This window comes from Canis lupus, chromosome 9 (assembly GCF_011100685.1).
Source record: "Canis lupus familiaris isolate Mischka breed German Shepherd chromosome 9, alternate assembly UU_Cfam_GSD_1.0, whole genome shotgun sequence".
NCBI classification, from domain to species: domain Eukaryota; kingdom Metazoa; phylum Chordata; class Mammalia; order Carnivora; family Canidae; genus Canis; species Canis lupus.
Genome location: NC_049230.1, coordinates 36,223,626 through 36,236,320, shown reverse-complemented (window position 1 = coordinate 36,236,320; position 12,695 = coordinate 36,223,626). Strand labels below are relative to the sequence as shown.

General features: G+C 36.5%; 1 protein-coding gene and 1 pseudogene across 2 annotated transcripts in view; both read right to left on the bottom strand.

Annotated features, from left to right (window-relative positions):
• The window catches only part of USP32 (ubiquitin specific peptidase 32), a 217,917-nt gene that overhangs the window by 40,786 nt on the left and 164,436 nt on the right, over positions 1-12,695 (bottom strand). For both annotated transcript variants that reach the window (XM_038547992.1, XM_038547993.1), the window contains exons 12-14: positions 10,943-11,045; positions 2,530-2,725; positions 501-676 (exon numbers count right to left, since the gene is read on the bottom strand). In XM_038547992.1, the coding sequence (XP_038403920.1) occupies positions 501-676; positions 2,530-2,725; positions 10,943-11,045 (475 nt within the window). The remainder of the gene's footprint in view (positions 1-500; positions 677-2,529; positions 2,726-10,942; positions 11,046-12,695) is intronic.
• On the bottom strand, positions 83-215 carry LOC119873523 (annotated as a pseudogene).

Here is a 12,695-nt window from a genome sequence, read left to right as displayed (position 1 = left end):
ACGTGTGCTCTTTCAAATAAATAAGTAAAGATCTTAAAAAAAAAAAAAGAACTCAAGGCAAATCATTTGAAAAATCATTGGAGCATTTGGAAATAAGACTGGTTTTCACAGATTTCATTCAAACGACAGAAAATATTATTTTGGGAAAAGTTAATTAGCAATAATCACGCCTCAGATAAACCTCATTGGCTATGATACTGCCACTGCGCAAAGCTCAGAAAATATTATTTTTGGGAAAAAAAATCCCACATACACATAAGACTACATTTTCACAGTAGCTGTCCTAAGAATATTTCTAAGGATTACTACACTGCTTCTACGCAATTACTAAATCAAAAAATATTCTCACAGAAATATACTCTGCAGAGATCTCCATCTACAATCAGTTAATTAAATGAACCATGAATGTATGAATGTCGTGCTATACGTTAAAATCTCTAGAGTGAAATTTATATGCCACTTGAAAGAGAATTATTTTAAGCAGATGTCATATTACTTACCTTTACTGGTTCTTGAGTTACTAGTGGCTGGTTATCAATAGCGCCTGGTTTCTGAGGATTGAGATGCAATAAAATATTCCCATTGGCTCCTAGCAAACACTGGTTGTTATTGTCAGAAGTGTTATGTTGTCGAGCAAAGCACATATCTGCCCCTGGTGTCGCAGAATACAGAAAGCCTGTAAAAGAAAAGAGGATGGAATTTATTTTTAGTTATTATCCATAAAGATATGAACTCTATGTCCATGTATTAGATTAATGCTATTTTTCTATTGGCATGTTAGTACAAGATTTTGATAACTCTGTAGAAGGTAGGAAATATAAACGTAATCCTTCTGGGCAATACCTAGCATAACACTAGGTGGAAGAAAAACTTTAAACTGTTACCAAATGAGGTGCCTGGGTGGTGCAGCTGCTTTAAGTGTCTGACTTTTGACTTTGGCTCATTCATAATCTCAGGGTCATGTGATTCAGCCCCATGTCTGGCTCCACACTCAGCTCAGTGTGGAGTCTGCCTAAGATTGTCTCTCCCCCTCACCCTCTGTCCCGCCCCCCACTCACACACATGCTCTCTCTCCAAAATAAATAAAAATCTGAAAAACAAAAAACAAAACCCACAACTGTTACCAAATGAACATCTGGCCTGCCTCCTGAAATATCTAATAATTCACAAAAATTATACATCCTCTGATAGAAAAGTATGGCCAAATAGCTGGGCTCTCACACAGTCACCTTTAATTCTTCTCTTCCACCTGTAAACACATTCCAAATGTTCTTGGAAGACTGGCCTGGTCATAAGAAGTCTCTAAACCAAAGGGAAGGAGCTAAAACAAGAACTCTAACAGATGAGTGCCAGAGAGGAAGGAATTGTTTCCTAATAAATTTATTTCAAAGGAAGCCATGCCAGGTTATAATAGAAAAATACACACATAAAATTGATTCATGATGACTTAGAGTTGTGAACCTCAATGCTATTTTAAGGTATTTCAACTCTGAACTATAGACTAATCTCAGGTAAACATTCTAGCCATCAATCACTTTAAACCTTTTGTCTGTGGCACTACCAGCCTGTGGATAGCACAGGTCAGAGTAAGCACATATCAAAAAGGACCTTAGAGAGGTTAAAGAAAAAATCTGGGTGTTAAAGCTCCTCAGAGAGAGCACTTCTAGGACTGCTGAGTGATGCTATAATGTCAGATGGGGAACAAGAAGGAGATACAAAGAACTTTGTAGAGAAGGTGCCAGCTCTGTCCAATTTGCCAGCTCCCTTCATGGAAAGGAGAAAAGATCTCAAAGATGGAATAACAACAGAGTAAGGCTGAGAGCATTGCTAGTGTTATTAGGAGAGTAATAGGGATCAACTCAACTCAGCTAGGCCACAAATACATCAAAGCATTTCCTCCAAATGTGTAGAAACACTGAGTTTTAGGTAGGTAGGGGATTATGGGAAGCATTATGGCTTTTTTCTCAATAGTTTCATAAAAAATTCCCTCAATTCTGGCCTCAAATGTTTGTATAATCTGATATGAGGGTGCACTTAATCCAATGAAGGCAGAGACAGTCTTGGAGATGGAATTTTAGAGTTTCTCAACAACTGTCTTCTGAAATCTAAATTTAATGACAAAATAATAGCAATAGGGAGAGAAGTGGCTTTAATCAACAAAAACAGTGAAAATATTTTGTCTTTTTTTTTTTTTACAAGTTTATTTATTTATTTTAAGTAGGTCCATGCCCAGTGTTGGCTTTGAACTCATGACTCCTGAGAGAAGAGTTGCGTGCTCTACTAACTGAGCCAGCCAGATGCCCCAATCATTTTCAAATTGATTAATGAAGTAGAATATAGAAGAGTTTCTCTTTGTAAAGCTACTACATTCAAGAATACATTCAAGAATCTTTTAATTGACCATTTCATTCAAAACTTACTGCTGTGAATGGAAGTCTGATTATATCCTAGAAAGGACACCCTCTGACAAAGTATACTCCTTTAAGAAGTGACCCTGAATAAACTTTATGGGAAACACGCCATACTTACCACTGCCAGCAGTTTCCGAAGCTTCAGATGCAGTAGAAATGTTGTCTGAAAATTTCTCTTCTGTGGTGTTCACATAACTAAGGCTGCCTCCTCCAATTCTATCTTCACTCTGCTCTATACAATGTACTGCTGTTCCAATTGAATATTTTCCTCCATTCAGAACAGATGATAGCTCAATTACAACAGGGCTGGCATCCTAAAAATCATGAAATCAGAGACTGAGATATAAATTTAATAATCTGATAACTAAGCAGCCTTTAAAAATGAATCCCCAAATTATCTATTGCTTCTAATCCTCCAGTAGTTTGCTACTGCTGATTAATAACACTTTATTTTTTTTATTTTTTTTAATAAGACTTTAATGTATAACTAAATTTTACTTTTTTCAAAGTGTGTGTATAAATAAAATTGGTAAGGCAAACTGGGAATACATACTGCAAAGGACTTTGACACAAACTGAGTGAATGATGTATGTATGAATAGGTTTACCTATTATTTATTTTTAAAAATTTACTTATTTCAGAGAGGGGAAGGGAGAAGCAAAAAGAAAGGGGGAGAGAGAATCCTCAGCACACTACTCGCCAAGCATGGAGCCTGACATGGGGCTTGATCTCATGATCCTGAGATCACAACCTGAGTCAGAGGGAGAAGCAGGCTCCCTGTTGGGAGCCTGATGCAGGACTTGATCCCAGGACCCTGGGATCATGACCTGAGTCAGAGGCAGATGCTCAACCACAGAGCCACCCAGGTGCCCTGGGAGTTGACACCTTTTTAAGATAAAGTATATGAGTTAATACAACTATTTGAGATATTCTGGGATATTCTTGTCTGAGCTACCTGGACGCTTGAGTTGTGTGCTCAAGACAGAAAAAGAGGTGGAATATAAAAATTTGGAGCCCCAGAGTCTTCCTGAAGCATAAGAACATGGTATATGTAGAATAAGGAGAGATCAATGTTTACAAAATAGGCAATGGAAGAATCTGAGAAGGACACCGAATCTGAATGATGAGAGGAAAATCAAGAGATTGTACAGTAGCAGAAGCAGAGACTACTAGCACAGAATTATTTTCTACTAAGTTTAGTAATAGAAAAATAGAAATAGAAGACTCTGAGGGGCAGCCCAGGTGGCTCAGCGATTTAGCGCTGCCTTCAGTCCAGGGTGTGATCCTGGAGACCTGGAATTGAGTCTCATGTCAGGCTGCCTGCATAGAGCCTGCTTCTCCCTCTGCCTGTGTCTCTGTCTCTTTGTATCTCTCATAATAAATAAAATATTAAAAAAAAATAAGACTTTGAGAATGTATATCTATGAATGCTGTTAGAAGATCAGGATATCTGTAACTGAGAGGGTAAAGAGAAAGACTAAAGTGATTAACCAGTGAAACAAGATCCCACAGGCATCTGAGGGGGTACGTAATAGCATGTGGGGCTATTAGTTTCTCACAGTGGGGCTTTAGTTTCTCTTAATGCAATTAGAGCACCCCTAATTTTAGCCTAAACAGGGAGACACTGTATCAACATTTTATTACATACTTTCTCCTCTTTGATCTATAAGCCAGGTGAATACTATCAATTTGTAGACCTTCAGAAGCCAGCTCTGAAGAATTTTCAGTGCCTTTAATAGAAAGAGTGGCAATAAAACTTAGATTTCTTTCTACAGACCAATTCACTTTTTGTTTTGTTTTTAAGATTTTATTTATTCATGAGAGACACACAGAGAGAGAGAGAGAGAGAGAGAGGCAGAGACACAGGCAGGGGGAGAAGCAGGCTCCATGCAGGGAGCCCGACGTGGGACTTGATCCCAGGACTTCAGGATCATGCCCTGGGCCAAAGGCAGGCGCTAAACCACTGAGCCACCCAGGGATCCCCCCAATTCACTTTTTGGATTAAATTTTTAAAATAGCAATTGTTAAAACCTCACACAATTCAGAAGCATATAGATTCTTTATTACAGATACTCATGTTAGCATCTTCTGTCCATTAGTAACTTTCCTGAAGAATGGGAAAAGTCCCAGGTTATTTTGGGTATTAAATAACCTTAGTTCACAGTGAAAAAGTCATTCCCTATTCAAGTCTCTCTCAATCCTCTAATTACTTCAAGGAAAAGGTCCTGGTTTGGTACTAATGTGCTAATCTTGTTTTTTAATGTGCTAATTTAATACTTGATCTGCCAATGTAACACTTGATAAATTTCTCTTTTTAAGAGAGAACAGACCTTAATACTAGTCTTTAAAGGGCAACACTACTTAGCTGGAATTTGATATTATATCTTATTTTCATTGAATTTATTTTGACTTTCTATTTCTGGAGTGTGACACTGATATTCTTTTTAAGATACTGATGAAATGGTTTAAAAAATACATTTATTTACATAAAAATGATAAAAGTTATTTTTATAAACATGTCTATAATTTTGAAGATTTATTTATTCACGAGAGACACACAGAAAGGGAGAGACATAGATAGAGGGAGAAGCAGGCTCCCTACAGGGAGCCCAATGTAGGACTCAATCCCATGACCCTAGAATTACAACCTGAGCCAAAGGCAGATGCTCAACCACTGAGCCACCCTAGTGCCCCTTATATAAACACATTAAATAAATAATGTATGGGCATTATATGGCAAAATATGATGGCCATAGTACACAAATGACTAAAAACTGGGAATCTACATTAAATGTGGATTTTTGAGCCATCAGGATATTTTTTTATGTAAACTCTATGCCCAATGTGGAGCTTGAACTCATGATTTGGAGATAAAGAGTTACATGCTCTACCAACTGAGCCAGCCAGGTGCCCCTCATCAATATTTTAAGTTAGACTATCCACCAAAGAAATAAAAATTAGACAACAGAACAACAGAACCAAAATGACCTATGGTCAAAGAAGTAGAAATGTAAATTAGGTTTGATTTGTTTATATTATTAATCATATGTTTGGCCTTCAGAGTACGGATTTCATGGCAATTTCTTAATTAAGCACAATATTGATCTCACAGCTTTTCTGACTGAGTCCATTCCAACAAAAAAGAATTAAATTTAAATTAGGTTTCAAAATAAATTTTCAGTAAACAAAAATGACTGATTTATATTAATTCAATCTTTTTTTTTTCAATTATGTTTTCTGATTTAGAAATAGAACAGAGGTATTTCTTTTCTTTCTTTCTTTCAAAAGAAATGATCCTATTATACAGTCAAAATTGATAACCACTGCCCTAGTGAGGATTATAGTCTCATACTTTTGTTTTTATAATGTGCTCCAAACATTTAGAGTATAGGTAACTGATTTCTTACTGAATGTATTACTTGCTCTGGAACTTGCTTTTTAGAAAGATTCATATTTTAATGAGCTTTTGGATCATTTCCTTTTTTCCTATAAAGATGGAGTAAGACTAATAGAACAGCCATTCTGAAAGAATAACTTGAAAAATTAAAGTCTTCTCCCAGGTCACTTCATTATCCTCCAGAAAAATCACTTTATTTTTCCTATAGGTGTTCTTGACCTTAAGTGATGTCTACATAACTATATGGTTGACAGGTAACTCTTTTTTTTTTTTTTTCAGGTAACTCTTTTTGAAATTTTGTTTTGTTTTGTTTTTCTGTTTTTTTTTCTTTTTAAAATTTATATTCATTTCTCTATTCCATATATTTTAAGTTTGTTATAGATATCTTTGGTAAGAAAATGGGGTGATAAGGATGCCTAGGTGGGTCAGGGGTTGAGCATCTGCCTTTGGGCCCAGGGCATGATCCTGGAGTCCTGGGATCGAGTCCCACATCGGGCTCTCTGCATGCAGCCTGCTTCTCTCTCTGCCTGTGTTTCTGCCTCTCTCTCTCTCTCTCTCTCTCATGAATAAATAAATAAAATCTTTAAAAAAAAGAAAATGGGGTGATAAAAATATTACCAGTCATTAAGTCTGTTAAAGTTTTACAATAATCCAGCAACAGAATAATTTTAATAGCTTTTCAGAGCCTACAATCTTTGCCTGCAGTGACTGCACATTATACTACATGCTTTCACATGGTGTAGTGAATGAGACCCTTTCTAGACTTAGAAAATAAGGGCTTTTCTTCACTGATTTTCCAAAGTTCCAACTAGAGTGGGTCTATATTCTCACTGTGTGGCTTGCTTTTCTATCCTAGGAATCTACTGTTCTCAGTGTCCAGCATTGCCTAAAACTGTCAACATTACTCTGGTTCTTTCTTCCCCTTTCTCTGCTCTATTTTTCAGGTCATTGCTTCCACCCTTAGCTTTCAGTGAAATTGTCAACATTTTCAGTTGACTAATCTTATGACTACTTTCCTTCTTTCTAATGTAAAACAAACCAATTATAGTCATGTACATACTCACTGGTTCTTTCTGAGTATTATTTCCAGTTGCTCTGGGAAATTTTTTTCCCTTTAAATGTCAAAGGAAAAAAAAAAAGTCAAAGGATCTTATTTTATTTTTACTGACTTCTGGGTCTAGAACTATTAGCAATTACTTTGTGTTTTCAGGAAGATAGGTCTCTAGGTAGGTAAAATTTCACCCATGATGAAAGATTTTCCTGTTCTCTAAGTCAATGATTCTTAAAAGGGCCATGTGGCATTTATTTAATGTAAGATAATTCTATTTTAAGCATGTCATAACTTCTTTTGAGTTGTTATCAGTGGTTACTCATGTTCCAAAATAAGGGTCAGGTCTCATTTTCTTCTCTATCAGTGATCATGCTACTTCTTTCTATACATATGTATACTATAAACATTAATGAAATTAAACAACTACTAGCTATGCCAATTTTATATTTCATTAGTCTGCAATGCTGGTTTTCAAAAAAAAATGGAAGGTAGTAGGGAGTAACAGAAAAAGTACTAAGGTAGGAATCAAGAGACCTGAGCTATAGAAATCTAGATCAGGGCAGCCCGGGTGGCTCAGCGGTTTAGTGCCACCTTCAGCCCAGGGCGTGATCCTGGAGACCCAGGATAGAGTCCATATCGGGAGGAGCCCGCTTCTCTCTCTGCCTGTGTCTCTGCCTCTCTCCCTCTCTCCCTCTCTCTGTGTCTCTCATGAATAAATAAATAAAATCTTAAAAAAAAAAAGAGAGAGATCTAGATCAGGTACTAAAGTAATTGCCCAGGGATCCCTGGGTGGCGCAGCGGTTTAGCGCCTGCCTTTGGCCCAGGGCGCGATCCTGGAGACCCCGGGATCAAATCCCACGTCGGGCTCCCGGGGCATGGAGCCTGCTTCTCCCTCTGCCTGTGTCTCTGCCTCTCTCTCTCTCTCTCTCTCTCTCTCTCTCTGTGTGACTATCATAAATAAATAAAAAAAATTTAAAAAAAAGATTTTAAAGTAATTGCCCAATACAACTCCACGCAATTAGGAAACCTAAAGGGCCTCAGAGGCTTCGTTTCTAAATTTAGAAAAAAGAAGTGCTTAAAGTCTAACTCCAAAGTCACATAATAACTAATAATACACAATAAACAGTAAAATCTGTACATGAGTAGTAAGAGCTGCTCCCTCAGGTCTCAAAATAGGAGGGAAGACAAAAAAAAATACAATGATGACAAAGAGAAAAGATTTCACTATTTCTCCCCATTTACATTTGTACAACAGATTTCAAATAGTAGAAAAACTTTTGGCTCATTAAAGAACAGATCCCATGAGCAAACCAAATATTCAAACTCAAGCCAATCATTTATATCTGAGGCAAACCACTTCTGAGAATGGATTGTTTATTTTTCCTGTTCCATTAGTCTCTACTTAGGCATGCTACTGTCTGAAAGATACAGGGTGCTCTCACAGACAGTAATTCATATGAGCAAATATGTCATTTTATAAAGAGACATTAACTAAAGGTTAACTGATATCTTATTAGGTGGGCAGACTAAGGAAGATCAAATTATCTAACACAATAAAAACACTGATTTTTTTTTCCTTAAAGCATTTGCCAAAATTACCATATATAATGGAAAAATAAATATTACTATTGCTACTGCTGCTAAAACCACTGCTAGTATTACTACCATTACTTCCTCTAATTTTACATAGGGTCCTACTTGCCAGACATGGAGCTAAGTGCTTCACATATGTTAATTCATTTAATTCTTTGTAACAATCCTATTGAAATAGGTATCATGAGTAACTTGGTTCATATGAGGAAACTGAGGTAGAGAAAGGAGAAGTAACTTTTTCAAGGTCATACAGCAAGTAGCAGGACTAGGACTCTACACAGGGAGTACAAACTCACTCTATTATCTTATACTATTCTCTCAGACTATTAGCTAATACTTTCTGAGTATTTACTATGTGCCAGACACTGTTTTAAAAGGCTTAACATGGGGACGCCTGGGTGGCTCAGCTGTTGAGCGGCTGCCCTTGGTTCAGGGCATGGTCCTGGAGTCCCAGGATCAAGTCCCACATCCGGCTCCCTGCAGGGAGCCTGCTTCTCCCTCTGCCTATGTCTCTGCCTCTCTCTGTGTCTCTTATGAATAAATACAATCTTCAAAAAAAATTAAATGCTTAACATGTATCAACTCCTTCAATCTTCATAACATCCTATGATAGAGGTTACTGTTCTTAATCTCATTTACAGACAAGGCCCAGAATATCACTTTTTTAAAAAGTTATGCATTTAAAAGGAAGTTGCCTTTTATTTAGTAAAGAACACTTTTCTAATTAACATTATCTTCAGAAAGGACTATTATTCAATTTACATTTTTCCCTTATTAAATAAGTTGCCGTAAGTCTCTGCTACCCTTCCCTACACATAAACTGATATCTTTCTCACCAATTTAATCAATTTCATTTTATTCGTTTTTTTAAATAAAAAAATTTTTTAAAATATTTATTTATTTATTTGAGAGAGAGAGAAAGCACACATGTGAGAGCAGCAGGGTTAAGGGTGGTGGTGGTACAGCAGATCTCAAGCAGACTCTGAGCTGAGCATGGAGCCCGACTCAGGGCTTGATCTCATGACCCTGATAGCATGACACGAGCTGACATCAAGAGTCAGATGCTTAACCAACTGAGCCACCCAGGTGCCTCTAAGCAGTTTCATTTTAAAGTAAACTTTAAAGCCTGCATTTGACAGATGCATACTAGACAGTAATATAGAATCCCAGAGTGGAGAGAATATGATACTTAAGTGTAGATTTTCCCCTCTACATCTCTCCCTTACCACCCTCCACTAATTCTTTTAATGTGTAGAAGAGTTATGGCAGGCAAGAGCAAATCAGGTCTGTGTTCTCAGCAGTGCACTTCTGTCTGTTTATAAGGGTTGTGCTGCTAAGGACAAGACCTCTACCGGTGTTCCTACAGGAAATGAAAAGTAATACAAAATACAAAATGAGGTTACTCTTTGAGTCTATAGCCAGTAAGACATTAAGAACCATTCATTCTAAGGCCAATCTAAGAATATAAAGGACAAAAAGCATTTCAAAATAGACTGTGATGCTTTACCCCACTGTTTTCATTTTCTGTTTACAATCACCATCATTATCTACCTACAAGGTTTGAAGTCATTTGCCTACTTTTCTACTCCTTCAACAGTATCGATTAATGTATTTTATATGTGAAAACCAATATCAAAACTGCAAAATGGAAAAAGAACCAGGCAGAATAATGAAGTAGATAATATAATCAGTCTACCAATATTCTGACAAACAATGACAGAAAAGGACATTATAGAATATATGAATCAAATAATCAGGTTAGTGATCATTTGACAACTAACAATGTGTCTATATATCAACTGGCTCTCCAGGTAGGAAGAAATTTGATTCCTGGCATTACTCTGAGTCTTTTAATTCTGAAGAAAAATTCATTCTATTTTAAGTAAGATGAGAATATTCACTAATGAGAATGTCCCTTTTAACCCTTTATTTGGCAGATTATTGTTAAGAAATTGAGTTTTAATGTTAATCCTGATATTAACTTTCTTAAATAGAAAATCAACACTTCTTACCCACACAAGGCTCTTCAACATTTTGATGAAAAAGGTGAATAAATAAAGGATAATGTAAATGATGTGGTTGAGACACCAATGGCTTAAAAGTCAGTCAGTCCTTGGGTTTGATCCCAGAACTTCCACCCTAAGCAAGATATTTAGGTTACCTTTAATCTCAGCCTCAGGTTCGTCACAAGTAAAGTAAATTCATACCACCTTCCTCCCAGGGATACCGTGAGGATTTAATTAAATACGTAAGGTGTATATACATGCAGCCCCATGTCTATTGTTACCTTCCTCACAGAGTTGTTGCAAGAGAGGAAATTTACGTGGAAGTGTAAGCACAGAGGTTGGTCCCTAGAAGTATCACACAGTTACTCATTTCTTGCCCCTTCAAATCCTTATCTACATCGAACCATTTTATTACTGGCCAGTAGTCAACAAAGTCTGATGGAGTTGAAAATCCTATGAATATGCAAAAGGGAAGCATACTCACATATTTGACATATTCTTTCCACTGCTGCCACCACTGCATGGAGATGATAAACCAATTGTGTCCTGGTTGCAGACCGTACCTGCTCTCTCGTTCTAACCATCCTCTGTACATACAATAGAAATTCAATACATTAAATGGTATATGAAACAGATGACCACACAGAATGACATCCAGAAATCATCATTAGAAATCTTTACAAAGGAAAAACATGACAGATATACTTGGGAGACTACCAGAGTTTCAATTAGTGAAACACTGATAAGTCAATTTCAGGAGTCATAAAACCACTATCAAGCTTCATATTTGATGTTTTAAAAATAGTTTTAATGAGGAATAATTTACGTAACATAAAATTTACCTGAATTAAGAGTATAAGTCAAATGTGGTAAATTTATAGACATATGCAATAATCACCACAATCTAATAATCCAATTCTAGAACATTTCCATTACCCCTAAAAGCTATCCTGTGCCCACTTTTAGTCAATTTCTGTTACTACCTCAGCCCAGGAAACCACTACTCTATTTTTTATCTCTTACAAATTTCCCTTTTCTGAACATTTCATATAAATGGAATAATACAACACACGGTCTTTTAAATTAACATCTGGCCTCTCTAACTTACCATAATGTTTTTGAGGTTCATCTATGTTGTAACAAATTATCATTATTTTGTGCTTTGTTATTCCATTGCAAATACTATTTTTCTAAACATTTATTTTCTTTAGAGAGAGAGAAAGAGGGAGAAAGCACAAGTGGGGGGGGCAAAGGGAGAGATAGAGAGAGAATCTCAAGCAGACTCCCCACTGAGCATGAAGCCTGACATGGAGCTCAATCCCAGGACCCTGAGATCACGAGCCAAAATCAAGAGTTGGCTACTTAACTGACTGACCCCTCGAAATACTATTTATAATGCATTCCACAGGTGTGTATACACCATATTTTGTTTATTCACCTAACATCTGATAATTTGAAATTGGCAAGCTGTTTTCCAAAGTGGCCACACCACTTAACATTTGCATCAGGTATAATGGTTCTAGTTTTTCCATATTCTTGGCAATGGTTGTTATTGTCTGTTTTTCTATCATAAATGTTCAAGTGGGTGTGAAGTGGCATCCATGGGGATTTAAAAAAAAATCTGTTTTTATGGAGGAGAAATTCATAACATAAGATGGTAACATATTTTGAATGTACTAATGCCACTCAATTATACATTTTAAAATAGTCACTTCTTTGCTACGCATATTTCTCCAAAACATTCTCACACATGCCAACTGAGCAGTTATACACTATGCAGTTATTTCCTATTACTCCCTTCCCCCAACCCTTGACAAGCACCATTTTGCTTTTTGCATCTATTCATTTACCTATTCTGAACATTTCATATAAATAGAATCATTCAATATGTGACCCTCTCTATTTGGCTTTTTTCATTTGTGAGGTTCATCCATGTTGCTGCATGCATGAGTACACCATTCCTTTGTAAGGCTGAATAATATTCCATAGCTTGCATATTCCACTTTTTGTTCATCCATTCATCCACTAATGGCTATGTGGACTGTTTCCTCTTACTGGCTATTGTGTATAGTGTTGCTATGAACATTTGTGTGCAATTATTTGAGTTCCTGTTTTCAACTGTTTAGGGTATATACCTAGAAGTGGAATTGCCAGATTAAATAGTGATTCCATGTTGAGGAACTACCAATATTTTTGCATAGCAGTCTACACCATTTTACAGTTTTACCAGTTTTGTA